The sequence below is a fragment of the Suncus etruscus genome, chromosome 11 (assembly GCF_024139225.1).
Source record: "Suncus etruscus isolate mSunEtr1 chromosome 11, mSunEtr1.pri.cur, whole genome shotgun sequence".
In the NCBI taxonomy this organism is placed as follows: Eukaryota; Metazoa; Chordata; class Mammalia; order Eulipotyphla; family Soricidae; genus Suncus; species Suncus etruscus.
Genome location: NC_064858.1, coordinates 934,634 through 960,880, shown reverse-complemented (window position 1 = coordinate 960,880; position 26,247 = coordinate 934,634). Strand labels below are relative to the sequence as shown.

At 47.9% G+C, this 26,247-nt stretch overlaps 2 protein-coding genes across 2 annotated transcripts in view; one reads left to right on the top strand and one right to left on the bottom strand.

The window, feature by feature from the left end:
• Nucleotides 1-20,703, bottom strand: part of MAGEL2 (MAGE family member L2) — a 548,609-nt gene extending 527,906 nt beyond the window's left edge. Inside the window, exons 1-2 of the mRNA XM_049782723.1 lie at nucleotides 18,491-20,703; nucleotides 16,972-18,459 (exon numbers count right to left, since the gene is read on the bottom strand). Of these exons, the coding sequence (XP_049638680.1) occupies nucleotides 16,988-18,459; nucleotides 18,491-20,444 (3,426 nt within the window). The 5' untranslated portion in view covers nucleotides 20,445-20,703 and the 3' untranslated portion in view covers nucleotides 16,972-16,987. The remainder of the gene's footprint in view (nucleotides 1-16,971; nucleotides 18,460-18,490) is intronic.
• Nucleotides 1-26,247, top strand: part of SNURF (SNRPN upstream open reading frame) — a 482,133-nt gene that overhangs the window by 117,363 nt on the left and 338,523 nt on the right. The gene's annotated exons all lie outside the window — the stretch shown is intronic.

The window sequence follows — 26,247 nt, the reverse complement described above, 5'->3', positions numbered from 1 at the left end:
CTACAAATTTATTGAGTTAGCAAACTTTTTCTTTTGTTTTCCTTCTTTCCTTCCCTTTAAGGGAAGAAAAATTAGTTAAAAAGGACCCCCTGGTAACTGTTGTTTAGAGGCAGGTGCCCAGGGGGCTATATACCCCTCTCCCCTCGCTGGGGAGCTGGGTAGTGCCTGGGTTGTTGTTTCTTTCCTGGAAGCATTTCTTGGATGGCCTCGCTGGAAAAATTAACGGCTGAATTTCTGGTTTATGCTTCACTATCGCTGCTCCTGTCTTTCCCTCTCCTCTGGTCCTTTCTCTGACAGACTCCTTGCCTTGGTCACAACCTCAGCTCTCTCTGCGCAGGGATTGGCTGTAAACCTCCCTCCCCCCAACCCCCGTTTCCCTGCCCTACCTATTGTCCTATTAAACCTTGTCTCCAAAGAAACTTTTTGGCTACACCCGGTGGCGTTCAGGGGTTACTCCTGGATCTGCACTTAGAAATCCTTCCTGGCAGGCTCAGGGACCATATGGGATGCCGGGAATAGAACTTGGGTCCATCGTGGATTGGCCACATGAAAGCCAAATGCCCTACCACTGTGCTATCTCTCTGGTCCCGAGAAACGTTTTCTTATCAGAGTTGTGCATCTATTTGCCTTATTGGCCTCAGAACAAGGGGCATTTTCTTTTTTATTAATAATAACTTAAGCAACCAGGGTTATAAAAATGTTTGTAGTTGGGTCTCAGTCATCGAATGTACACCACCCTTCACCAGTGTAACTTTCCTGCCACCAGTGTTCCCCATTTTTCTCCTCCCTCATCCCCTGCCTGTCTTTAGGACAGGCATAATTTCTCACTATCATTGTCATGGTAGTTGTTAGTGTAGTTATCAGGGGCATTTTCTGGCCTCAGATTTGTCCCATGACCCTCTCATTTTCTCACTCCTTTGATTTCTGGGGCAACAGCAGGAGTCCAATTCGATAGATATTGCATTTTCTTATTTCTTTCAATACTAGCTCTTTGCTACTAACTCGATCAAATTACCTCACAGTCTTTCCACTCATTTCACTCATCAGAGAGAAAGTGGGAATTCCAATACCTCCTTTGCATGGGGCTAGAAATATGGTTCAGCCATTGAGCATTGGACTTGTATGTGTGAGGCACTGGTTTCTATTCCTGGCACTGGAAATAAGTAAAGAAATTTTATCCACAATTCCATTTTCATGGTTCTTGATGTGAAATCTGGATAAAATAAATCAGATTTAATTTAAATGTAAGCTAAGAATTTTTTTGAGGTTCTTTATAAAGAATGATGCTCATACTCAAAGATTTGGATTCCACCAGTATTTTTTAGGTGAGACCTAAGATACTTATAATTAACAAATTATATTTTCTCACTTTTTTGGTCTTTGGGGCACATTGAGCAGTGCTCAGGGATTATTCTGGTCTCTTTACTCAGCTATAACTTATGGTCAACTCAGGACCATGAGATGCTGAGGATCGAACCCAGGTTGGCTGCATGCAAGGAAAAACATGCTGTTTTATTGCTCCAATTCCCAAGTTTCACAAATTTTAAGAGACTGGGAAATATTTTGCAATTTATTTCAGCTAAGAGCTGAATACAGAAAGTGTCAAATTGCAAACTATAAAATTAATTTTGATTTTCTGAAAAATGTCAAAAGTATGTTACTAGGACACATCACCACATAAGAGATAACATACAATGAAGAGATAACCGAATAATAGGTAAAAATAGCCATATGATTTAGAACCTAGCTTAAATTGTGATTCAAAGCAAGAGACACAAAATTTTTGTTTTGAGATAAATAAACTCTGTGTGTCGTTAACTGCCAATAAGTTGTTAGATTTTATATGCCTGTTTCATGTATCGAAGAGAGGGTGGAGTCACATAAAACTATGTAAGGTATAACAAGTGGAACAAGTTTAAGAGGCATTGTTTATTTAAATAATATACACATTATGTATATTTATAAAATTTTAAAGAAAAGAAAACTTTAAGTTATTGTACTAGGATAACCAGATTAATCTATGGGTTTAGAGAAGAGAATCTGTGGAGATATGAGTAAGATGCTTTGATGTAGAATGTTCTATAAGTTGTGTGGATGCTGTTTGCAGAGGGCTAATCATATCCTTCAGCTGGCTCTAACTCACTAACGTTTAATGTGACTTCTAGCCAGGTACACATTCAATCATTTACTGGTGGCTTGGAGTTGGACCTGGCCAAAGTCCTTTCCTGGACAGTGAAAAATAGTGCAGACCAATGTTTTGTATTTCCTTGTCCAGAAAAGCTGGTTTATCAGTATACTGTGTACAGATCTGTACACATCAAAAGTTATCTAGTCTGGACACTTAACTTTTCAGGAGTTGTAACTTAAAAACGATGTAGAAAGCAGGGAGGTGGCTCAACTAGTAAAGCGCATATTTGAACTTTTGGGGAGACCCAGTTTAATCCCCTGTACCCTCGTTAGCTCCCTGAGCACTGACTTGTAAAGTTTAGAAACCTTTGAACCCTATGGGTTCCAGATACACAATAAAATCAGCACATTGGTTCTCACATGTCCATCCTCCTCCTCCTCCAAGTATCTCCAAGTATGAATTAATGTGTTTCACATTTCCCCAATAGCTGTTGTTCAAGGACATCTTGGGAACACTAACAATAATTCCAAAGTCAAATCTATCCACATTACTGACCCATTAGGGGGAATATCTGTGGGAGTCTCACTCCAAGTACAGGACTTAGATGAGTGCTAGACTTCCTAGCCAGTACCAACACTGGCCATACCTATAGACTGAACTATGCAAAAACAAAAAACACATGCAAGAGAAGGTCACAATGATGGGTTAACATTAAACATTATTGGGCGTCAGAGCCCAGTGCGGGAGTTGTTTGCCTTACACATGGTCTAGCCGGGTCTGATCTTCAGCATACCCTATTGTCCTCTGAGCCTGCCAAGAGTAATTTCTGAGCAATTAGGGCCAGGAGTAACCCCTGAGCACTTCCAGAGGTGGCATAAAAAAGGGAAAAAAATCGTATATGACTCAAAGGGACAGGAGTTAAGTGAGTATAGCATGTAATCTCATACACACAAACTTAATGTGAGTTTCTTCTTAACTTTTTTTTGTTTGTTTGTTTTTGGGTCATCCAGCAGCACTCAGGGGTTACTCCTGGCTCTATGCTCAGAAATCACTCCTGGCAGGCTCAGGGGACCATACGGGATGCCGGGATTCGAACCACTGCATGCTAGGCGAACACTTTACCTCCATGCTATCTCTCTGGCCCCCTCTTCTTTACTATTATGAAGATTTCTTGCTTTTCTTTTTCCAATCCAATAGCCACTACACCTAAAACAGTTGTTTTTTTTTTTGTTTTTTTTTTTTTTTTTTTTTTTTTTGAGCAGGGGAAGCTATATTCAGAGGTGCTCAGGACTCACCTCTTCTGAGATCATGGAACTATATGTGATGCCAGGAATTGGCCTACAGGGTGGCCACCTGTACGCTAGTGCCTTCCCCACCGTACTTTCTCTCTGCCTCCCCCCAACAAAATTTAAACTGGAATTATCATCAGAGCACTTACGATTAACCTCAAAGGGACATGGAACTTTGAAGCCAGGGCAGAGTGTAGGTCATTCTTTCCTTCACCCACTGATTTCTTTGAACAGGTTTCTGTGTCTCAAGGTTCTTGTGTTCCCGCTATTCCCTGCCATGGTCATCTCAAAGAGCCTTTGCTCTCTCCTCATAGGCCCTAGGCTATTTTCTGCACCCACTGTCTTATCCCTGGCTAGTAGAGGGCGTGGGGAGAGGCAGAGACCACTTGTCTTCTGCTGCCTCCTGGCTGTGTTGAGGTCGTGAAGAATAAACTTCTTCCATGCACATAGGATAAAAAATAGATAAGTAAAAAATCTTATTTCTGAGCCACCACTGGTTTTCCCTATGAGACCCTCAGACCTGCACAGGGGCTTGTTAGCCCCCCCAGAACATTGCTAATGGCCTTATTATTCTAAGGATGCATCCACCCACACACATTCAGAGCCCTTGATGGCTTTGAAAGCCTCTCTAAACACTGGCAGAGATTAGTGACATTCCCAAATCAATTTTCTGTAAGCCCCAGGGTTTTCAGCCAGATAAAAGAGCACTCTCAGAGACAGGCGAGGTGGGTGGGTGGGTGGCAGGGGCAGCAGTCACTTCATCTGCTCCCCAAGGCAATGCTGAGCACGTCATTCCCCTGATTAAGTTGCCCCAAAGGCCTCTTACTGCGGTTAGAATAAAGGCCAAACCTATTATGATGATGTACAAGATATTTCATTGTATTCCCTCTGCTTGTATTTCTCAATTCAGTGCTCAATCTTCCCCATTCCCTCACTCCTGTGCTTGAAGATTTAGCAGTAACAGCCCTCTTTCAGGTCTTTGAAGTACGATCATTTCTCCTGAATGTATTTTCTCCTCCAACACACACCCCATCTTTCTCCATGTTTTTGATTCTCTTGGTCTCTTCACGGCATGCTTGGCTTCCCTGTGTCTCTGACTCAAGAGCTGTCTATGTGTGTCTCTCTCATTATTAGTTTCTCTTCATCTCTGGAGCTCTCCATGTCTGTGTATTTCTAACTTCCACAGTTTCTCTCTGATTAATTATCTCTGTCTCTTTGTTGCAATTACTTCTCTCTCTTTCTCTCACAAATGCACCATGATTCCCATCCCTGGCCCCCTTCCTTGGGATTTCATTCATATTTCACCTTTCTTCTAGCACATTCCATCCTTCATTGTTTTGACATCAAATCAACCTGCATGTCTTCTTATTTTTTTTGGGGGGGGGGTGGAACACACCCGGCAGCGTTCAAGGATTACTCCTGGCTCTGTGCTCAGAAATCTCTCCTGGCAGGCTCGGGACCATCTTGGATGCCGGGAATCAAATCCGGGTCCGACTGCATACTTTTATTTCAATGATATTTCTACAGGAGGACTCCATCATCTGCATAATTTTAGTCCCCAACATTTCCCACCCTCTAGTACTTTTTCAAGTTCCAACAGAGGCAGAAGCTTTGGCCTGTTTGTTGTGTAGATCAAATACTAGGACAGTTCCTGCTCTAACACAGCTGCCTCTCAGATCCTAGAATCTAAGCTATTGAGATCTGGTGCACTCTTTGGATATAAACCTTCCTGAATATGGGGATAATAAAGGCAAACACCAACCACCTGTTCTGAATAGATGCAAGAAGGATAGCTGGTCTGAGTGGGAGAGGATAGAGAAAATGAAAAGAAAAGGAGAGGTAGGCAGAAACTGGACCAAACTGGACTATGCAGTGATGAGTGCTAAGTTAAAACCTGAATAATGTTTTAGAAATTTTCACATGGGGGAGAGAAAGGGGTGTTTGGGCTATATCCAGTAGTGCTCAGGGCTCTGTGCTTAGGGGTCATTCCTGGTGGTGCTCACAAGACCATATGCAGTACCCAGAGAGAAAAGCCAGGCCAGCAAAGGGCAAGGTAAGCACTTTATGCTCTATACTAGCTTTCTCTCCCCCTCACTGGAAGATTCTTTGTGTCACAGAAAAGAGCTCTTCTTAGGATCGATGGGTTTACTGTTGATTGGTTTGTGGGTCTACCATGTAATACTCAGGGCAGTGCCTGGGAGATTCTCACAGTGAAACTTAGCAAACTGGCCCAATAGGATCAACTTTAGAACTTGATGATGAGCTCCTCAGGTTCTGAGTTCCAGGAACCATCAGGGATGTGTGTGGTGGTGCCTAGGGGTGTCCAGGATCACCTAGTGGTGTTTGCTGGGCCCTGTGGTATCAGGGTTGAAATTCAGATACTTTGGTCTGGGTTGCATGTGCTCCTGATCCCTGAGGAATTTCCCCCAGATCTAGTAGAGAGAAGTTAGAAGTGGTCATCTTTGAAGCCAGACATGTAAGACGATTATTGTGGAAAGAGGAAAGTGAATGTCATCACACTCATCTATTCAATGAGTAATACAGGGCAAATCTGTAACCAGTTTTTCATAAGATTTATAGTACTATTAGTACATTGACAGAAGAGATGGATCCTGAATTCTGTTAAATATACAGAACACTTGCAGATAAGGAGGAGAAAACTGTAGTTTGACTGTTTTGTTTTGGTCACACCTGGTAGGACTCCGCTCTGAGCTCAGGGATGATTCCTGGTGGGACTAGGGTACCATACATGGTGCTAGTGAATGAACTCAGGTCGAGTGCATGCAAGGCAAATGTCTTACCTGTTTTATTATGTCTCTGACTCTGTAGTTTGACGTTTTAGACACCTTGGAATGGTGCTTTGTGAATCTAACGATCTTTCCAGTTACAGCAAATAGAAAATACTGCTGATCTACCTAGTGACCATCTTCTGACTGCAATAGGTCAGTAGGTTCCCCTTCATAGACCATGAATATCACAAAGAATTATGAAATGGGCAACAGATTAAAAGGGGAGACTTTTGCTTTGTTTATCGAGTTGGCAAATGATCTTCAGTAAAACTAGACAAAGTAAGCAAAATAGTAGGATAAGAATTGATAAATTGATAAAGCCCCACAAAAAAGTAATGAATCATGATCTTCCCAAGTTTGGAAAATTCTCACCGGGGAATGGAAAATGGTGATGTGCATGTAAAAAATTTTTAAAGAGTTCACTTACTCTTAGGATCAACTAGAAAATGCTATGGACTTCACTGTCCCTATTTTCACAAAAGGGAATAACTCCTAGAAACTCTGATTTAGAAACCCTACACAGATCAAAGGGATAAAGAAGAAATGATGACCAAACTCAGGATTTCTGCAGTTTGGGCAATACCTTGAACATCTTTTGAGAGCTGTTCTTTGGCCCATAAGGACTCTGGCAGAGTGTAGATCCAAGTTTTTATTATGTGTGATATGGCTACAAGTCTCTATGACTGTTTCATCCTAGTCATATAATTTCATCAGGAAAGATAAAGCCCTTATTTCCATGAAACACAACGCATAACTTCTAAATGATGGATTATATTTTTGTGGTGTCTAGGAAATAATAAAAGAACACACATTTTCATGCAAGAGTTTAAGAGTGTGGATTTTCTATTTAGTTCTTTGATACTTTTGAAGAATCTTCTGTGTAAAGTGGGAGGCCAGGGTCAAAGGCCACTCCACATTTGAATTTCTTTCTTTCTTTCTTTCTTTTTTTTTGTGGTTTTTGGGTCACACCCGGCAGTGCTCAGGGGTTACTCCTGGCTCCAGGCTCAGAAATTGCTCCTGGCAGGCACGGGGGACCATATGGGACGCTGGGATTCAAACCGATGACCTCCTGCATGAAAGGAGGTCTTACCTCCATGCTATCTCTCCGGTCCCTCCACATTTGAATTTCTGACCTTCCACCATCATTTGTCAAAGAGCACTTTGGGGAGGACTTTAAGGACTTCAAGTGGGGGGACCTGGAAGCCACTCTCTGTCATGTGGGTGATCCAAGTGAGGTTTAAGGGGTTATGTAATGTCAAGGGTCAAACCTAGTGTGCACTCTGCCACCCTGATAACCTCCCTCATCCTAGAAGAAAGTGTTCTTTCTCCAATGAACTGCATTTGAACTTTTGTCAGAATAAATTGCATGTACTGTGACCATCTATTTCTAGATTGTTCTGTGCCACTGAGTTATACATCTATACATTTACCTTGTCATGCTGTCTTTATCTTTGAGAAAAAGCAATCAATATGGAACTATTAAGTACAATCTGAGTTGAACATTTTTCATAAAAACCCTTCATGATGTTCAAAAAGACAGTTGACAGTTTACATTTCAAGTTCTGAAAAGCATAGCTCAACATCAGGGAGTGTTGAATTTTATCAAATGCTTTTTTTCTACGTGAATTTGTATTGAATGTTACCCAGTGCATTTTCTGTATATATTTGGTTGAATTTTACCCAATGTATTTTCTATATATATTCATATGATCACATCATTTCTTATGCTATGAATATAAGTATACACCCAACTTACAAATGGTAAATCACTTTTGTGTTCCTGGAGAAAGTCCACTCTTTTTTTTTTTTTTTTTGGGCCACACCCGGCGGTGCTCAGGGGTTACTCCTGGCTGTCTGCTCATAAATAGCTCCTGGCAGGCACGGGGGACCATATGGGACACCGGGATTCAAACCAACCACCTTTGATCCTGGATCGGCTGCTTGCAAGGCAAACGCCGCTGTGCTATCTCTCCGGGCCCGAAAGTCCACTCTTGCTACACTATTTAATACTTTTAAAGTAACGCTATATTTAGGTTTTTGTTTTGTTTTGTTTTGTTTTGGTTTGGTTTTTGGGTCACATCTGGCACTCAGGGGTTACTCCTGGCTCTATGCTCAGAAATTGCCCCTGGTAGGCTCGGGGGACCATAAGGGATGCCGGGATTTGAACCACTGTCCTCCTGCATGAAAAGCAAACACCTTACCTCCATGCTATGGCTTTGCCCTCGCTATATTTAATTTTTAAGGACATCTGTAGCTAAATTCATTACAAGGGGCTGGAGCAATAGCGCAGTGGTAGGGTGTTTGCCTTGCACACAGCTGACCTAGGACAGACCTGGGTTCAATTCCCAGAATCCCATGTGGTTCCCCGAGCCAGGAACGATTTTTGAGTGCATAGCCTAGAGTTACCCCTGAGTGTCAACAGATGTGGCCCAAAAAACCAAAATAATAAATAAATGGATCACAAATATCCTGTCAACTCATTTCCTTGTGATGTCTTTATATAGGATGGGTATACAAATATGATAGTTTATGAAATGACGTAGGTATGTTCATTCTCTGATATTTAGTAGCAAAATTTATAGAATGTGTCCTATTTCTTTTTTTTTTTTTTTTTTGGTTTTTGGGCCACACCCAGCAGAGCTCAGGGGTAACTCCTAGCTCTGTATTCAGAAATAGTTTCTGGCAGGTCTGGGGGACCATATGGGATACTGGAAATCGAACCCAGGTCTGCCTGGGTCAGCTGTGTGCAAGGCAAATGCGCTGCTATCTCTTTGTGCCACCCCCTATTTATTTTTTAAGCATTTCCTGTAATTCCTCAGGGAAACAATTAGGTTAAAACTCACTGTGGGACCCGAGAGTGAGTGAAAAACAACTTCACTCACTCACCTGGAGTAAGTTTTCATAGTTGGTATCTTTTAGAGAATGAATCCACTTCATTTAAGTTACCGGAGTTGAAGGTCCTGAGTTCCTCGTAATGTTCCTTTATTAGCCACTCATCATCAGGAGGACCAGAAGTGACACCTTCTTGTTCCTGACATTGATAGTTTTCATCATCTGTTTTGTTCTTAGATGCTCTTAGCCCTGATGGATGCTACCGATCCAACATTCTTTGACGCGTTTCCCCTAATTTTTGTTTTTTCTCTCTTCTGTACCCATTTCTAACCTTCTTCATATCTGCTTTCATTTTTATTGTTTTGCTCCTTTGGTTTGAATTGAATTTCTCTAGGTAGTTTTCTGGAGGGTAGAAGTGTTGATTATTGACTTTATTTTCTCCTATTTGTTATTTAACTGGATAATAAACAAGACTAACAATAGCCAACTCATGTCAACGATAGCATTTCTAGTCTCGAGATGACACAGAAGAGCTAGAATGAGCCTGGAACTGGCCAACCTGGCTTCTCTCAGATGGGATGAGATGTCTGCCTGGTTCTTAAACTGGCTTTCCTCAAGACCAGAAAGCTAATCAATATCTTTTGTGCCAGCATCACCATATCTCCCTGAAGTTACCTTTTTTTCCAAATTTCCATATAGGTGGCTTGCATTACAACCTCACTTTTCTATTATACCCAAGAAAAATGTACTGATGTTCTGTTTGTCTAGACTTTTATTATTTAAAAATGTCTTGGGGTCAGAGAAGTAGTACAGAGATTAAGCCACTTGCCTTCCATGTAGTCAACTCTAGTTTAATACTTGGAAAAATGTGTGGTGCTCAAAGTATCACCAGGAGTGATCCCTGAGCACAGAGCCAGGAATAGCCCCTGAGGATCTCAAGGTGTACCATCAACCCCCACCCCAATAAAAACAGTATCTTGGTGGGATATATGGAATGGACACATACTATGCATGAAGGAGGTCTGGATCCAAAACTGCCAAATCCCACTGGAAAAAAACCTGAGCATTAAGTTTCTGAAGAATTAAGATTAATTAAGATTCAGAATATCTTAATTAATCTTAATTCAGAATTAAGATTCTGAAGAATGCCATAAACAAAAAAATTAAATAAAAAGATACTCCTTTCTGTACATTGGTGGAAGTCTCTTGATTCACACAAAAAGACAAGAGCTTGGAGCATTTTACCTTACTTCTTCCTAGAGGGATATTCTGCTGTTTGTGAGATGTACTCAAAATGAATCTATAATACAAATGAAAAGATTTCATTTTATGCTAGAAACGAAAAAAATGTGGGTCTTGTGTTGTTATTAACTTGATGGAAATCCATAGAACAAAATTCAGTACTTGTATGAGAAATCCTATTCCTGGGAATATACCCCCCAAGGTCCCAAAAGCACAAGCCAGAAAAGACACCTGCATTGTTATGTTCATTGCATGATCATTAACAGACTATCCAGAATCTGGAAACCACCCAAGAGTTCAAGAGCAGATGACTGAACAGAGTGACTGTGGTCCTTGAACACCATGAAATACTATTCAGCAGTAAACAACAGGTTGATATGTGGATGGATCTGGCAAATATCATGTTGAGTGAAGTTAGTTAGAATGAGAAGGACCAAGAATGATCTGTCTAATATGAAAGCTATACAGAAACTTCATAAGGGAAGTTTACAAGGCCCAAAGGGCAATAGAAACAGAGAGGAAGAGAACTGATTTTCGATGGAAGCTTGACACTAGATTGAAGGTGAGGGGATAAATTAGGAAAGGGCATAATGGAACAACAATGGAGGGCAAAGGTCCTGCTCTAGAGGGCTAGGAGACATACAGAAGGGAAACTGGACAATTGGTGGAGGGAGTGAACACTGATGAAGTGATTGGTGTTGAAACATTGAATACCTGAGATTTAATCACGAATAAAGCTGTAAGTCCAATTCACAGTAATTAAATGTTTTTCTTAAGGGGCTAGAGTGAACACACAGCAGGTAGGGCATTTGCCTTGCACGTGCACAATTCAGGTTTTATCCCTGGCATTTCATACAGTCCCCTGAAACTGCCAGGAATGATTCCTGAGTGCCACTAGGTGTGTTCCCCAGAAAAATCTACAATTTTTTTTCTTGAATTATTTTTTAAAATACTAGAATTTAAAATATGTGGCCTTGTTTGGGAAACTTTTATGGGTTCTCACAAGACCTTCATTTCAGACCCTGCAGTATTTTCTGCCATATTGCCTTCTGAAAAACAGGAGTTAACACTTTCATTATATGTTATTCTTTCTGAACTTTCACCATTCCTTTCTGAAAAATTCAAGTCCCCTTAACAGTGTCTCTCCTCTCCAAGTATCAGGATTCCACCATCCAGAAATGCTCAAAGACTTTCATATGATGACAAGTTGTTGGGAAGTGATGGGACAGAGGTGATAGTGCTGGGCTCTATCTCTCTGACCACCTGTTTCCCCATAGCTGCCTCTCCTGGGCAGCTTTGTCCCTAGTAATTCCTCATGAACTGGAACACATAATTTTCTCTAAGCAGTTCCTCATCCACTCTGTCCCCCTCCAGGTATTGTTACGAATGCTGCTGGCACTCTCCAATTCTAGGAACACCAGACACCCCTTTCAGAAAGTCTCTGAGACCTGGAATCTGAGCTTCCTAAGTCATACGGATAAAATTCTTTCAGACTCAAGGAGACAAGAAGCTAATCTATTTTCCAAAAATATTTGAGCACTTTAAGTCACTTCTCTTTACACATTGTTGTAGCCATCTCTAAACCTGCAATGAATTTTGAAAATTTTTCTCTCTCAAAGACTTTATGTACAAGTTCTTTTAGCATTTAAAAATGTTTTCCTTTTACATTTATTTATGGGGGGGCATAGCTAGCTCTGCGCTTACTCCTGATGAGGCATAGGATACTATGTGGGAAACTGGGAATCAAATTTGGGTTGACCATGTACAAGACAACTACCTGCTGTATCTCTCCAGCTTGAGACATTTGGTACATATTCTAGGCAGGGGAGATAGTTCAGAAGTTCAAGGGCACATGCTTTGAGGGGTTGGAAGGGTTATACGTGGGGTTCTACTGGCTTGGCAGGAGAGAGTCCCAAGTTCAGTCTTGGTATCACATGTAGTTTTTTTGAACACTGCCAGGAGTGACTACTGAACTTAGAACCAGGAGTAAGCATTGAACACAGTCATATGTGTCCCTGAAACAAAAAAAAATATAAAAATAAAGTTAATGAAATTAAAGGAGCAGGAAGCTTTGCATGTGTAAAAGTTTGGTTCTTGGTGCTGTCTGTATCCTCAGATGCCTCAAGATACAGTCGTAGGCCCCCAGCTGAGACCTTCCCTTAACCAGTGTCCCCAATCTCCCACCTACCACCCAGCCTGTCCCCTTGCAGGCATAAATAAATGACTTCATATTATTTGTTGTAGCACAAAGGCAAATGGAATGATGTAAACTTAGATCAACAGGGTCAATTTGAAATTATTGTTCTCTCTCTTCGTGGTGTTGCTAAAGTTCGTTTATGAATACTGACTGGGCTGTAGTTGGTGCTAGTTGAGTGTCTGTGTTCCTGTTTAGGCTCTCTGAGCATGGGTGATTTCTAGGGATCTGTCCCATCATATTTTCTGCAATACTCCTTGAAGGACACTGTTATAAAATATTGTGTTATTGCACTGCTGAACAATCTAAAGATCTTCAACTAATTTGGTGTCATGAAGTTGGATAAGGTTGAGTTTCAGGGCTGTGTTGTTTCTGTGGGAGGATGTTTGGGGTGGCCCTGAGCCACTGTGGTTGATGTATAAAGGGGGATTCATCCACACCCATTGTGAGAATTTTTAGAGGGATCAATCTACACCAACCTACCTGGGAAGTCAATGGCGGCTGTTATTGTCTTTTGGCACTTGGTGGAGGGGAGTGTGCCGGGGTCTTTATAAACAGATAACAGACTTGGTTCATAATACCCAGCTCTGATCAGAACTTATTCCTGGCTTTGTGCTCAGGGATCACTCCTAGTGATGCTCACAGGACTATGTGCAGTGCTGGGTATCAAGCCGTGGTTGGCTGCATTCAAGGTATGTACCTTAGCCCTTACTATCCCTCTGATCTTAGTGAACTATTTTAAATGACATCTCACCTCTGTAAAGTCAACAAACTCTATACCTTGTCACCCCAGCTAGATCTTCCCAGAGATAGTTCTGAACATTCCAGACATACTCTAGAAGAGCAGTGTGGGGGATGGGGCACCACCATCCACTTACTCTTCACTTGGAATTTTTGCTGAATTCTCATTGAACAAGAGATGGCAGAGAACATGCAGAATCCCGACCTCCATGCTTCTTAGTGATCTTCCTGGAGCCAGCAGGAAGCAAGATGAAGCTGGTGATGAAGGAGGCACCGTATCTTTCATCCTTGCCTAGTTAATGGAAATAAGTTGGTGCAACTCTCAGGATAAGGCATTTGGACTCAGTAGTTGGAGAACGTCAGATGGCACAGGCCATAGAAATCTCCAGAAGATTTGGAAGGGAGAATTGTTTGATGTCAAGCAAATGTGGTTGGCTTAGGCTGGCAAACAGATACATGTTAAGTGTCCTTTCCTCTCTTGCCTCCAAACCTACAATTTCAACCAACTCTTTGCTGAGTGTATTTGACATTCTCACAGGAGGGGAGAACCAGCAGGAAGATAGATGATGGAGTTTCCTAAAACTTTCCAAACTCTTCTGACATTTCCATTTCCTGAGCTTTTCTACAGTCATCCAGCAGAGGGACTCCTGACCCCATTTGTCAGGAATCTATGTGCTTTAGAGGGGCTGCCCCTACTTTCTGCACACAAGTCTACAGGGGCATCTAGTCCTGAGGCCAAGCTGAAACCCACCCCAGATTCCTACACAAATGATTTCAGAGAAAGAATACATATTACCTAGGAATGTAGCACAGAAGTTATCACAGGAGTGAAACTACAGCAGAAATCATGCCAGGGGCACGAAAGGGCAGGAAATGGGGGCTCTGAGCCAGGAAATGGGGGACAGCCAGGGCTAACTGATCAAAATTGGAATGGCAAGGCCACCGCTGGGAATGGAGAAAAGAAGGATGGTTATTTGTGTCCTGAGGGTCAAGTACAAGCATTCAGTATGGTCCCAGCAGAGAGAACACACCAGAACTTGTATGCATATCTCGACCCTAAAGATAGATGCAGACAGTGGGTCTAAAGGTGGGTGACATGTGTCACTGGTCCTCTAGTGAGTTTCTTCCAGGCAAGATGAATGTCTGGTCACTGGCAACAGTACTTGGTGCCCAGTGTTGCAGGGACCTGCCCCGAGACCCATCTTGAGCGAAGGGAGAAGGAAAGAATGATTCCAAAGTTCACATCAACATTTTATTTCTATCAAGATCTGCAGTTATTAAGTGGAGAAAACATCCTGAGCCACTGTTATTGGTCCCAGGAGTGGCTCTTGGCTACGGTGGTGTTATGCAGTGCCCTGTGGCATGGTACTCATCTGGGCTTCCTAAAAAACAGTGCCAATACAGGTGGCTCTAGCTCTGCTGAGAAGTAAATGCACAATATGGTTGCAGGGTATCAGGTGAATGAGAGAAAAAGAGAACCTAATACAGGTGTCAATATCAACATAAATACAAATATTATCTAGAGAAATGCTTTATGAGCAGCTTTTAAAAATATTTCTTGTCTAAAGCGAACCACCATATGAGACACAGATACAAAGTTGTTGATGATTGAGTTTCATTAAGAGAATGTTCCCACACCCAGTGTCCCCAGCTTTCCTCCTTGTTTCTGACCCCAGGCTGCCTCTATAATACCCCGCCCCCATTTTCCCATATAGACTGTGGTGTGCAATACTGTTCCTGAAGGCATATCATGATATCATGCTCCTTCCTCTCAACACCCATTTCTTGTCCAGAGGGATCATTCCAACTCCTGTTGTCACAGTGCTCCCTTCTCTGCCCTCACTGCACTCCCTGCTCCTTGTGACAAATTTTCTACCTACCATGGACTGGTCCTCCTTGCCCTTGGGGATTGTTTTCTATTGTTCCTGGGGATTATTCTCGTACCATGGTGTTTTTTCGTATCCAACAAATAAGTGAGATCATTCTATGCCTGTCACTCTCCATCTGACTCATTTCAGTCAGCATCATACACTCCATGGCCATCCATGGATAAGTTTAGGTGGGAACTTGGCCCTTGTTCTACTCCCCCATGCCCCATCCACACACTCCACAAAGCTCAGTTTTGCTCTGGCTAAGAAGAAACTTCCTCCTGGGAGTTCATCTCCTAACTAGAAGCGCAGCTTCCTCCATGAACTGGACCCACAGAATAGGTTTCACCTTGGGCTAAGAAAGCAGAGAAGGAGTGTGTGGGCACAGATGCAGGTGGGGTGCATTTACCACGGATGTGGGTGAACGGGGGTGTATTCGCCATGGATGCGGATGGCGTTGGGTTGCATGTACCATGGACGCAGCCGGTAAAGCAGGCATGGTGGGAACCCAGGAAAAGAGGTGTATGAAGTCCAGCTTTCCACCGTGAATGTTCAGGAGAAGCTGAGCCAGTGTTTGGCCACTAGGTGGCAGAAGAGCCTCACTATTGTCTTCTACCTTCTGAGACTGGACCCTAAGAAGGGCTCGGGGTTCGGAACTTGAGGAGACGGCAGCACCTTATACCCCTATCTGCAGGAAGCAGTGTTTATTTGAAGAACATCTTACGGTCTGCACTATCCATGGGTGCGCAAATATCCCCAAGGTTTGCTGGAGCTATTCCCCAACCCACTAGTTAGGACTTCCCACCCTCCTCTCTACCCCCACCCAGTTGCTTTTTTTCCCACCCACCACTAATGTCTAAAACCAGGAGACTCCCAGTTCAGAGCCAGAGCTTCCTTTCCCTGGCATAAGCCCCTCAATGTGTGGTATGGATCTTGCTTCTAGTCCAAGGTATCACTGTGCTTGGTTGGAATCTGGTTGTGTCTGTCCCAAGCCCTTTGACCCACGGATCCCAGCATGTGACCCGCTCATCTGAGTCACCATCTTGCTCTTCCGCCAGCACCTTCAATAAGGCTCAACTGCAAATGGTGACAGTGAATGATTCCCAGGTCTTCCACGGCAGATGAAAGGTGATGTCACAGGATTAACTGACACAGGGCCCACCCCCATCTCGGTTCCATGTCCCACCCCCACCCCCAGCTCTCCATCCCCTCGTGAAATTTTACTTTGGGCTCTGCAGAAATCTGCACAGCCATCCCCACTGCAGTCACCAACTTGGAAACTCAGTTTTGCCATGCCCACGTGTTTCCTATCACTCGGAAGAGATTTGGGTGCTGGCATCTTATTTCGGGGGAACCTGGCATCCATCCGGGAGTAAGAATTAGAACCAAGCCAAGCCAGACATACTCTTTTTTTTGTTATGCTGAAAGTATATTTATATAGAGATATAGATATTTATTTCTCTACAGACAGCTTTTCACGGTGAGTCATTTGCACGATCCAAGAACAGCCAACTTCAAGTCTACACACTGCGTACCAGGATGGCAGAAGATTCTCAAGTCACTTCACAAAAGCCACACGACGTGGGACACCGAAACAGAACAAGTGGGGACACGCAGAACAGAGGATCACAGATCTCACTTCGTAATACAGATGTCAAAATGAACCCCCCCCCCAAGAGAACAGTAGCCCGTGGCAGTCACACAGCACGCAGGGAAGGATAGGGGACGTTTGTTGGCAACTTTGGCAAGTTACAGAACCAAGGATCGGTTACAGGCAAACCCCACAAGAGAAACCTGAACGGAAACAGCAGGAAAACAGTCACTTCCCCCTCCCACCCCCACAGGACACTGTCATGGGTCTTTGGCCAGGACGCAGGGGCACACACAGTCACCAGAAGCATCATTTAGGGGTATGGGGGGTTGCTGGTCGAGTTTTGGGCTTCGTCGCCCGAGTCGGGCCCATCCTCACTGGGGTCTTCCCAGTCGCACTCGGAAAGGGCTTCCAGGTAGTGGCGGAACCAGAAGCTGGGATCTTTCTTGTGGAGTTTGGCCAGGAATTTGAGCACCAGCATCTTGCTTGTTTCCAGGAAGGCCCGGGGCCCCCACAGGATCTCGAACTCAGCAGGCTCCGAGAAGGGGACCCGCCTGTACTCGAGGTACCTCTGCCTGACAAACACCTCCGTGATGAGCAGCTTGGTGTCCCCGAGCACTGTGTGATTCTCGCAGACATCTAGCCCCAGCTTGTACAGGAAGCTGAAGATCAGCTCCTCCCGGACACAGTTGCCTTTCAGGAAGATGAGGCTCAGAACCACCATGAGAAGGCCCAGCCTAGGCTTGTCCAAAGCGGGACCCTCTGGTGGTCCCACTTGTGGTGCGGCCGCAGCCTCCGCCTCTGCCTCCACTGCCGCCGCTGCCTCTGCCTCAGCTCTTGCCGCTGCCGCCGCCGCTGCCGCCTGCTCGGCCCGGACAGCCTCCTGCCGGCTGGTAATGACGTAAGAATGGTTTTGGGTATCTATCTCCTTCAGCTGATACCCAAAAACGCACTGAAGCTTCCGGTTGGCACGGTTGATGATCTCCAGGCACTCGTCTTTGTACTCACGGATGATGAACTTCACCATCTCGGAGCGCTTAATAGGCACCTTAGCTTGATCTTTGACCAAGAGAAACTGCACCAAAGCGTTGGCTCTCTCATCCAAGGGGCAGAGGGTCTGTGTCTCTGCGTGGACTTCGCGGGGGCTGGCCCCTAGTCCCTGAGAGAGATGGGGGATCTCGGAAAGACGGTAGGACTGGGAGGTGCTGGGACCTTCCCAGAGGCTCAGGGCTCGCACCAGGCCAGGACCCTCCCAGCCACTCAGGGCCCAGGTGGTGCCGTGGCCTTCCCAGCTGCCCAGGATTCGGGAGGTCAAGGGCCCTTCCCAGCCACTCAGGGTACAGGTGCTCGGGGCCTCCCAGTTCCCCAGCATAGGCACGGGGGCTTGCAGCTCCCAGTCATTCCAGTTGGGATGGTCCCAGGGCCTGCGGCCTGGCCAGTCTCGCAGGGCTGAGAACCCGCTGGTGTCCTCGCAGCTGTTCAGATGCTTCTTCTTCCTGGTGGCTTTGCCGGAGCGCTTCGGAGGCTCGGCGGGGCCCTTGGAGGCCTCGGCTTCGTGGGGCACCACCACCTGGGGCACCTGCGCTGCCTCTGTGTCGGACATCGGGAGGCTAGCTGCCATCTGGGCCAGGCTCTCGCCAGGCTGGGTCGCCCAGGGCCCTGAGGGCAGGGCCTCTGCGCTGGCAAAGGGGTCTTGCAGGGTGTGTGGCAGTGATGTGGGGGCCTCGGGCATGGCCGACGGAGCTGCCAGCACGTGAGCCAGGGCAGGCTGGCCCTGGGAGGTAGCTGAGTAGCCCCTGGCAGCGTTGGCAGGGGCAGGGCCAGAGGCAGCTGCGGTGGGAAAGGCCTCTGCAGGCCCCCCCCGGCACGTTTTGCCAGGCAGAGGGTGTTGCAGGCGCGCGGCTGGGTCTCTGCGGAGCACAGAAAGTGGCGGCAAAGATCATGCGCTCCTTGGCCTGGGCCTTGCGCTCCCTGGATGTCGTGCGACGTTCCTTGGACGAGGTCCTGCGGTCTCCTGGCTGCGGAGGCGGCGGCGGCCCCCCGGGCTCCCCCGACGGAGTCATGAGCGGCGTAGCCGGACCCGGGGGGAAATTTGGCGCCACTATGGGGCCTGCTGCTTGCTGCCCTTGCGGCCCCGTCGGGCAGCCCTGCCAGGTGGGCTGAGGCTGCAGAGCAGGCAGATCGGCTTGCGCGCCCGGGTGCTGCGCTGGCTGCGGAGGCAACTGGGCTTGGAAGGCCTTTTGGGGGCCCGGGCCCGCCGGAAAGGGCCGCTCCATGGGTGCCATTGCCGGGCCCTGCCTCTGCACCTCAGAGGCAGGCGCCTGCTGCCAGAACTGATTGGGGGCCTTGGGCACCTGCCAGGCCCCGGGGGGCACGGGCTGCAGGTCCTGGAACTCCATGTTGGCAGGGAGCTCTTGCGGCACTGGGGGCTGTCCCTTGGGCGCCTGCCAGATGACGGGCGGGCAGTGTGACACGCGGGGTGCCGACAGTGGCATGGGCATCTGTGGGCCCGCAGGGGGAGCCGTGGCGGTCACCTGGGCCACCGGCGGCACGCTGGGCACCTGCTGCATGGGCATCGGCGGGGCAGCTCGCACCTGGGGGGCAGCTCGCAGCTGGGGCGCCGGCAGGCGCGTCTGGGGGGCCTGGCGCAAGGGTGGAGGCGGCGGCAGCACTTGCCACAGGTGTGGCGGCGTGGCCAGGACCTGTGGGGCTGGCCGTATGGGCGGCGGGGCCTGGCGGATCAGCTGCGGGGCCTGGCGAATGGGCGGTGGGCCCTGGCGGACCGGCGGGGGCCCCGGGCGGATGGGGGGCGGCCCGGGGCGGATGGGCGGTGGGCCCTGGCGCACAGGGGTCGCTGCCTGCCAGGTGATGGTCGGCGCCTGCCAGGTGACCTGCGTGGCCTGCCAGGTCAGAGGCGCGGCCTGCCAGCCCTGCGGCGGAGCCTGCCAAGGGGGGGCTGCGGACTGCCAACCTGGGGGTGTAGCCAGCGGTGCCGGCGGGCCCTGGGGCCCCTGGGGGACCGGCGTGGGCGCCCTGATGACCTGAGACTGGATCTGCAGGATCAGAGGCTGGGCCTGGGGTGCCCACGTGGCCATTTGTGCAGGTGGGGCGCTGGGCTGCACGACGGGTGCCCCGGAGGCAGCCGGCTGGGCCAGGGGCGCTCTGGGGCCCGGCGGGTGGATCATGAGGACTCCGGGCCCCTGCGGCGGGGGCTTGGCCAGCTGCGCCCCCGGCGGAGGCGGTTGGGCCATGAGGGCGGCGGGAGGCGGCGGCTGCACCATCAGGACTCCAGGGGTCATGGTGGGTGCCATCAGGACTCCGGGCGCCGTGGGCTGCGACATCGGGGTGCCGGGAGGTGCGGGATGCCCCAGGGGGGTGCCCGGAGGCCCGGGGTGTGCCAGAGGAGCCACGGGCGCCGAAGGGTGCATCATGAGCACGCCAGGAGCCGTCGGAGGGGGCGGGCGCATCATCAGGACGCCGGGGGTCGGGGGCTTGCCCAGCGGGCCCCCCAGGGGCGGTGCCTGCACCAGCGGGGCCCCCGGGGCGGGCTGGCCCTGCGGAGCGTCCCAGGCAGGCTGCGGCGCGGGCCAGGCCCCCAGGGTGGCCTGCAGCTCGGGTGCCGGAGGGTCCCAGGGGACGGGTGGAGCGCGCGAGGAGGCGGGCGGGGCACGCATCAGCACCGTGGGGCGGCTATAGACGGGCGGCTTGGGGCCCTCGGCGGCGGGGGGACTGGAGTCACCCAGGTTCTTACTTAGCTGCGACATGTCCATGTCCGGGGGGTGGTGGCCGCGCGACAGCTGCTGCCTCCTGCCGTCCGTCCGTTCGTCCGTCCGTCTGTCCGTCCGTCCGTCCCACAGCTGCTGCCGACGTGGCCGGGCGGGCGAGCCTTGCAAGCCTTGCAAGTCTGGGGCTGCGGGGCCAGGGAGTGGGACGGACGGTCTCAGCGCCCCGCAGCTACGGCTGCCGGGGCCAGCCAGCCAGCCAGCCGGCTGGGGCAGGGGCAGGGGCAGGGGAGGGGGCAAGCTCCCGGCCCTCCCCGCCCCGACCCCTGCCCCTCCCGCCCGCCCGCCCGCCGGCGCAGATGGAGAGGGCTGGGGCGCCCGTCTACCGGGAGTGGAATTGGGAAGCCGGCAGACGCGCGCAGACGGACAGGAGGACAGACGGCACGGTCTCCTCCCTCCCGGGCTGCTCTGCTCTGCTCTGCTCCGCTTGGCTGGGCTCTGCTCGGCTGGGCTCGGCTCTGCTCGGCTCGGCTCTGCTCTGCTCTGCTCCGAGTGGAGTGGAGTGGCTGCTCAGACTCTGCCCGAGGAGGAGGCTTCCTTCCAGGCGAGTGACAGGGACGCGTCTGGGCTCGGGAATCACGGCGCTGCGGTATAGACGGGCCGCCGACCAATGGCAGCAGGGCAGGCCTCCAGGGGAGGGGGAGAGGGCGGGCAGAGCGGGCGGAGCTGGGAGGGGGATGCGGGGTGTGCGCGTGCAGTCTGGGGGTAGCGTGCACAGCCCCCTGCAGACATACACATGTGTGCGCACACCCTGGAAGCATGCATGGAGTGGGGGTGTCTGCGTGTGTTTGTGTGTGTGTGTGTGTGTGTGTGTCCAGGGCACTCACATTCCTTGCTGAGCAGAGTAGAAGCGCTGCTGGTGCACTCGGGCTCCGAGGGACACACACACACACACACACACACACACACACGGGGGAGGGGACCCGAGGAGCAGACAGGGAGATGGATCGTTCCTGGTTGGGACACAGGATTTCCAAGGCAGCGGGACAGCCAAGGAGTTAGAATACCCTGTAGACAGAATTGCCTAATGAGACGAGGCTGGGAAGGGGGGAAAAGTGTGCTGGAAGTCACGGTGCTTCTGCAAACAGCACTGATCGGGGTGGAAGCTGAGTGGGTGTGTGGGGGGGTGGGGTGGGGTGGGGGAGTGGGTGCTTTTGCAGATTTGGGATTTTAGCACCAAACTCCTGAGCAAAAGAGGAGAAAACTGTCCCTCCACAGAGATGCACAGAAACAGAGCAGGAAAGCAAGGCGGGCAGGGGGACGGACAGCCTTAGAATTTGAGACGCTCCCCTATCTATGGGAAGTAGGAAAAAATCCCCCCCTGCTGTGTTTGGAGTGATTAGTGGGGAAGGCGGGTCCGCTTGCTTCTCTGTTCTCTGAAGGTTGCAGAAAAGTGATTGTGAAAAAAACAACCAACAACCCTGTCCACCCTAATCCCTCATCGTTAGAAGTGAGTGTGTGAACGTGTGAGACAGACAAGACAGAAGGGCTAAGGATAAGAGCCCAAGACAGAAGCAGAATGAATTAAGGCTGCTGTCACGGGAGGAAAGAACCAGAAAATCACCAACTACGCTTTACTCGGAGCTTTGCTGGGAAGGATAGTCAGGTCTTCGTCCTGGCTGGGTCGTTGCGTGGAAATCCACAAAAACACCCAATCTCACGGCTGTTTACTTTGGAAGGGGCAGTTTGAGGGCTTGGCAGAGAGACGGGAATAAGTCTTTGGGGCTAGAGGGGTGATTAAAAAGACCACAAGAGGGCAGAAGAGAATGTTTAAGCCTCTACCCCATGCCTCCCGGGTACTTGGAAACACAGCGGTCAGGAGAGTGAACGGCGAATATTGAGCCTCAGCACTGGAGAGCATTGAAGTAGGGTTCTAACTGCTGTCCTCTTTCTCCCCTGCAGTCTGAGGCAGGAGAAACTGGAATTGTTTTGCTCAGAAACATGTTGGTTTCCAAAGGCAAGTTCTGTGACATTTGCCCAGGAGGAGATGTGCCGTTCTTGTGAGCACCTTAAAAGCCATTTCTCTGCAATGCTCCATTATGGGCTCCTTGGATTTTAGTGACTGGTCCAGATCTAATTCTCAGTTTGATGGGGACTTTGCACTGTGTCAGAGGACACACACACACACACACACACACACACATACATACACACACACATACACCCTTCCTGTCCTCCCAATACAGCACATAACATAAAAGCTTCAGGCTACGGATGTTTTAGGGAGAGGAAATTCACTTTCCAGCGCATGATCTCATTCTGCTCACAGAGAAGCATTACCGAACCATTTCTCTTTTTTCTCAGGATTACAGTAATTGAACAGTCCAGTGGACTGTCTCCCATGGCAAAGGGCTGTGGGGAAATAAAGTGCTCTCTGTTATCGGGGCTCAAGGACTTGATTTGCATCTCCTGTGTCAGCTACTGTCGGGTGGGAAGGACCAGGTTCCATCCCTGGCTTGCCATGAGCTCCCACTGCCTGTGTCTCTCCGACTCAGCCTGGACTGGCTCCCAGACCAGACAGATAACACCTGAGAGCTATTTCACTCGGCCATCGGCACCTTTGTACTTCTACATAATCCATTTTAACGAGCAGAGGTAAATTGGAGCAGAAGGAGCCGGCGATGGTGGTGGAACCAGTTATGGGGGCTGCGGGTGGTCCAAGTGGATCTAAGCTCCTCTTCCTGAAACATTACATCGGCTCCTTTCACACAAGCAGTTGTTTCCCTCTCCAGGTCACATCTTGCCAAGCCACGGCATCAAATATCACTCGAGGAACCCAGTGACAGAACCAATCTTTTCTCTGAGCCGAGGGACAGCTTTAATAACAGCAAAGCCTAGGTCTGCCAGCCCTTCCGATCCACAGGCTTTAAAATCGTGGGCTCAGTGTGGATGAGGCAAGGCTAGGGACATTGTCCCCACACCCCTGTCGTTTCAAAATGCCACTGCACCACTTTTTGGTCCTCCAAAACTTTGCTAGCGTGGAAGCTATATTGGTAACACAAGTAGGCATCATTTCTTGGAGAATTGAGGCATTCTGCTCTGCGTCCTAAAAAGAAACTAAGCCCGAGGAAAAAGTTACTAGGAAAATCATAAGCAAAAAAATCAGAAAGCTGCATTATATCGACTGAAACAAATGACATTAAAGTGGGTCCACACAGTTAAAATAAACGCATGTTTTTTCCAGCACCTTGTCTCCATCTGATGCAGTTAAGCTGAGGTGTTTGTGTCTACACCGTCCTCAAGCAGACTCGCTTCCTGGTCTTTCTTTCCTGAACAATAGCAAAACCCTTGCATGCTGGTTGATGTGGAAATGCCTAGTATCCCAGAGGCAGGGCATCTGTCTTGCTGGCGGTGAGGGCTTGGATCTGCTCTACGGGCAGGATCCTAGGGTGGCAACCTGGGCATTCTCCAGTGCCGTAACGGTGACACAAAGTGTGAAACCTCCACTCTACCACAAATCAGTGTGAGAATCTGGTGAACACAGCAGCCAGCTGGACAGCACCGCATCGCAGGACTAGGGGAAATGTCTTGGTTTCCTGCAAAAGCCGGTCCCGTTTTGCGAACGCACTCATTCGAGATGAGCTGTTTTGAAGGAGGATTTTTCTCTTGAGGCTATTCATGTATAAATGCTCAGGGACAAGTGTACTGTCCCCGAGTCTAAAGAGAAATTGAGATCACGAGCTTTTAGAGGTTCCCCCAACCCACCTGTTCCTTCTGGAATCTTCTCCAGCTGCCCAAAAGCCATAAGCTTCTCTGTGTTTTCTCTGTTTCTCCTCTCCATTCCTCTGAAACAGATATAATTGAATAGTATTTATTTCCTTGCATTTTGCCGGGTCTTTCGGAAAAGGGACGTATACATTCTAGTAGGCAAAGGGCAAGAGATCTGTGCAATGTAGCTGTTCATCTTTCTTCTCACTAGAAATTGATATTGAAAAAAAATATAGCCAGAGTTCTACACTTGAAAATACGAGGAGAATTCTGGACAGACCAATAAGAGAAAAAATTGTGCCAGGTTTAGGAAAAGGGATTTTTGTTGTTGTTGTTTTTTTATTTGTCTTTTTGTTTTTTATTTTATTTTCTGTGATACTGAGCTTTTTTCCCGGTTGGTTCCCAGCTTGTGTTATTCATAATTCTCTCTCTGCTCATTTCACGTACTCTAGAGAAGCTGCTGAATGAAAGTGGGAAATTTCAGCTAGAAATGCCATGTTTAACTCCTCTGTACTTGTTAAACATGCAGTAAATATTTATAGGTAAGTAAAGCATGAAGTTATGATTTTTCACAACGTCTCAAATTGTTTATTTATGAAACACATCTTATGAAACCTTCCCTATGCCTAATGCTTTTGTAGGCGCCTCAGGAAGGCTATGGGGGGGTCACATGCTGAATGTTGCATGGGATATAGATAGGATATTTTCAGTACCGTGGACAGATTGTTTCTTTTGTTGAAAATTCATATTGGTCAGCTTTGCATTTCTGTGCTCAGTGAAGGGATTTTGGGGGGGCAAGAGAGGGTGTGACAGCTGACTTTAAGAATGAAAAGGAAAATAAATTTAAAGCAGAGGAGGAAGTGTGAGCACTCTCCAAATAAATAGAGTTCCAACAGCACGAGATGAGAGCCTCTATGAAGTGCAATGCGTTTAGAAGAATGCGAGGTATGCACTACACTGGTGTGACTATCCTCTCTCAGACACTCCATCTTTGATCAAATCCCACAAAATACTTTACCTGAGCTGCTCACCGAGGCTCTCCCAATCCACACACATTCAGTTTTCTTTTATACAATGAGAAATCAAAGGGCAGGGTGGTGATCGGTGTCCTGTGGAACTGACAATCTCAAGCAGAATATGGAAATATAATCTGATCTAAACATTGCCCCCAGCCAACCCAGCATTTTGTACCTATGCTGAAAAACCATTTAACAATCTAGATACAATGAGCATAGAATGCAGTGGACAGTACTATAATTATCTGTCGCATTAAAGTGTCTTGTCTTTAAGGAATTAGCACTCAAGATAAGGTAGACACAGACCAGGTCTGTTGATGCCTTTTTCAGCCATTCCCTCTCCCGCAGCTGTGCCACTCTTCTGAATTTTCTCCTTATGTCACGGGCTGATGTGTGACTACATGTCTCTGAAGGGAATCAGCAGATAAAATGCAGTCAGTGGAGCTGAAGCTCTTTATGTGTCTGGATTTCATTATTCCTGTGATTTCAACATATTCCTGCATCTATTGGATATCTGCTGGGTTTCTGGTTGGTGTGTTGTCACTGGGACGCCGAGGGTCACAGGGTTGGGCTTTGGGTGGGGTTCTCTGCCATGGCCTTGGGACAGGACCTTGGGTTGCCATCTCCTCAGTGTTGAATGATTCAGGACTCTGACCATCCTTGACTGGCCTCACAAATGCACACTGACACCCAATTCAGAAGCCACATCCTTGGGCCCCAAATTTGCTATTTTTAATACTGAATAGAATTCCTTTCTATTTATACTGCACAATTTGTCTACTTTTTACCTGTTGACATGTGTGATATTTATAATTTGGGGCAGTATGAAAAAATACTTCTTTTAAAATGTTTGTGTGTCTATCTGTGTGTTTAGCATACATTTTCCTGTATCTTGAGTAAATATCTAGAGTTTAGGATTGACTTATGGAGAAGATGGGTTATCATTCTTAAAAGAAATGACAGTCCTTCACTACTTTTACATGCTCTCAAGATGTATGAGAAAATTCCAGGTTCTCAGCAGCTTGGTAAACTCTTGTCAGTCTTTGATTCGGGGGTGATCAACTGGA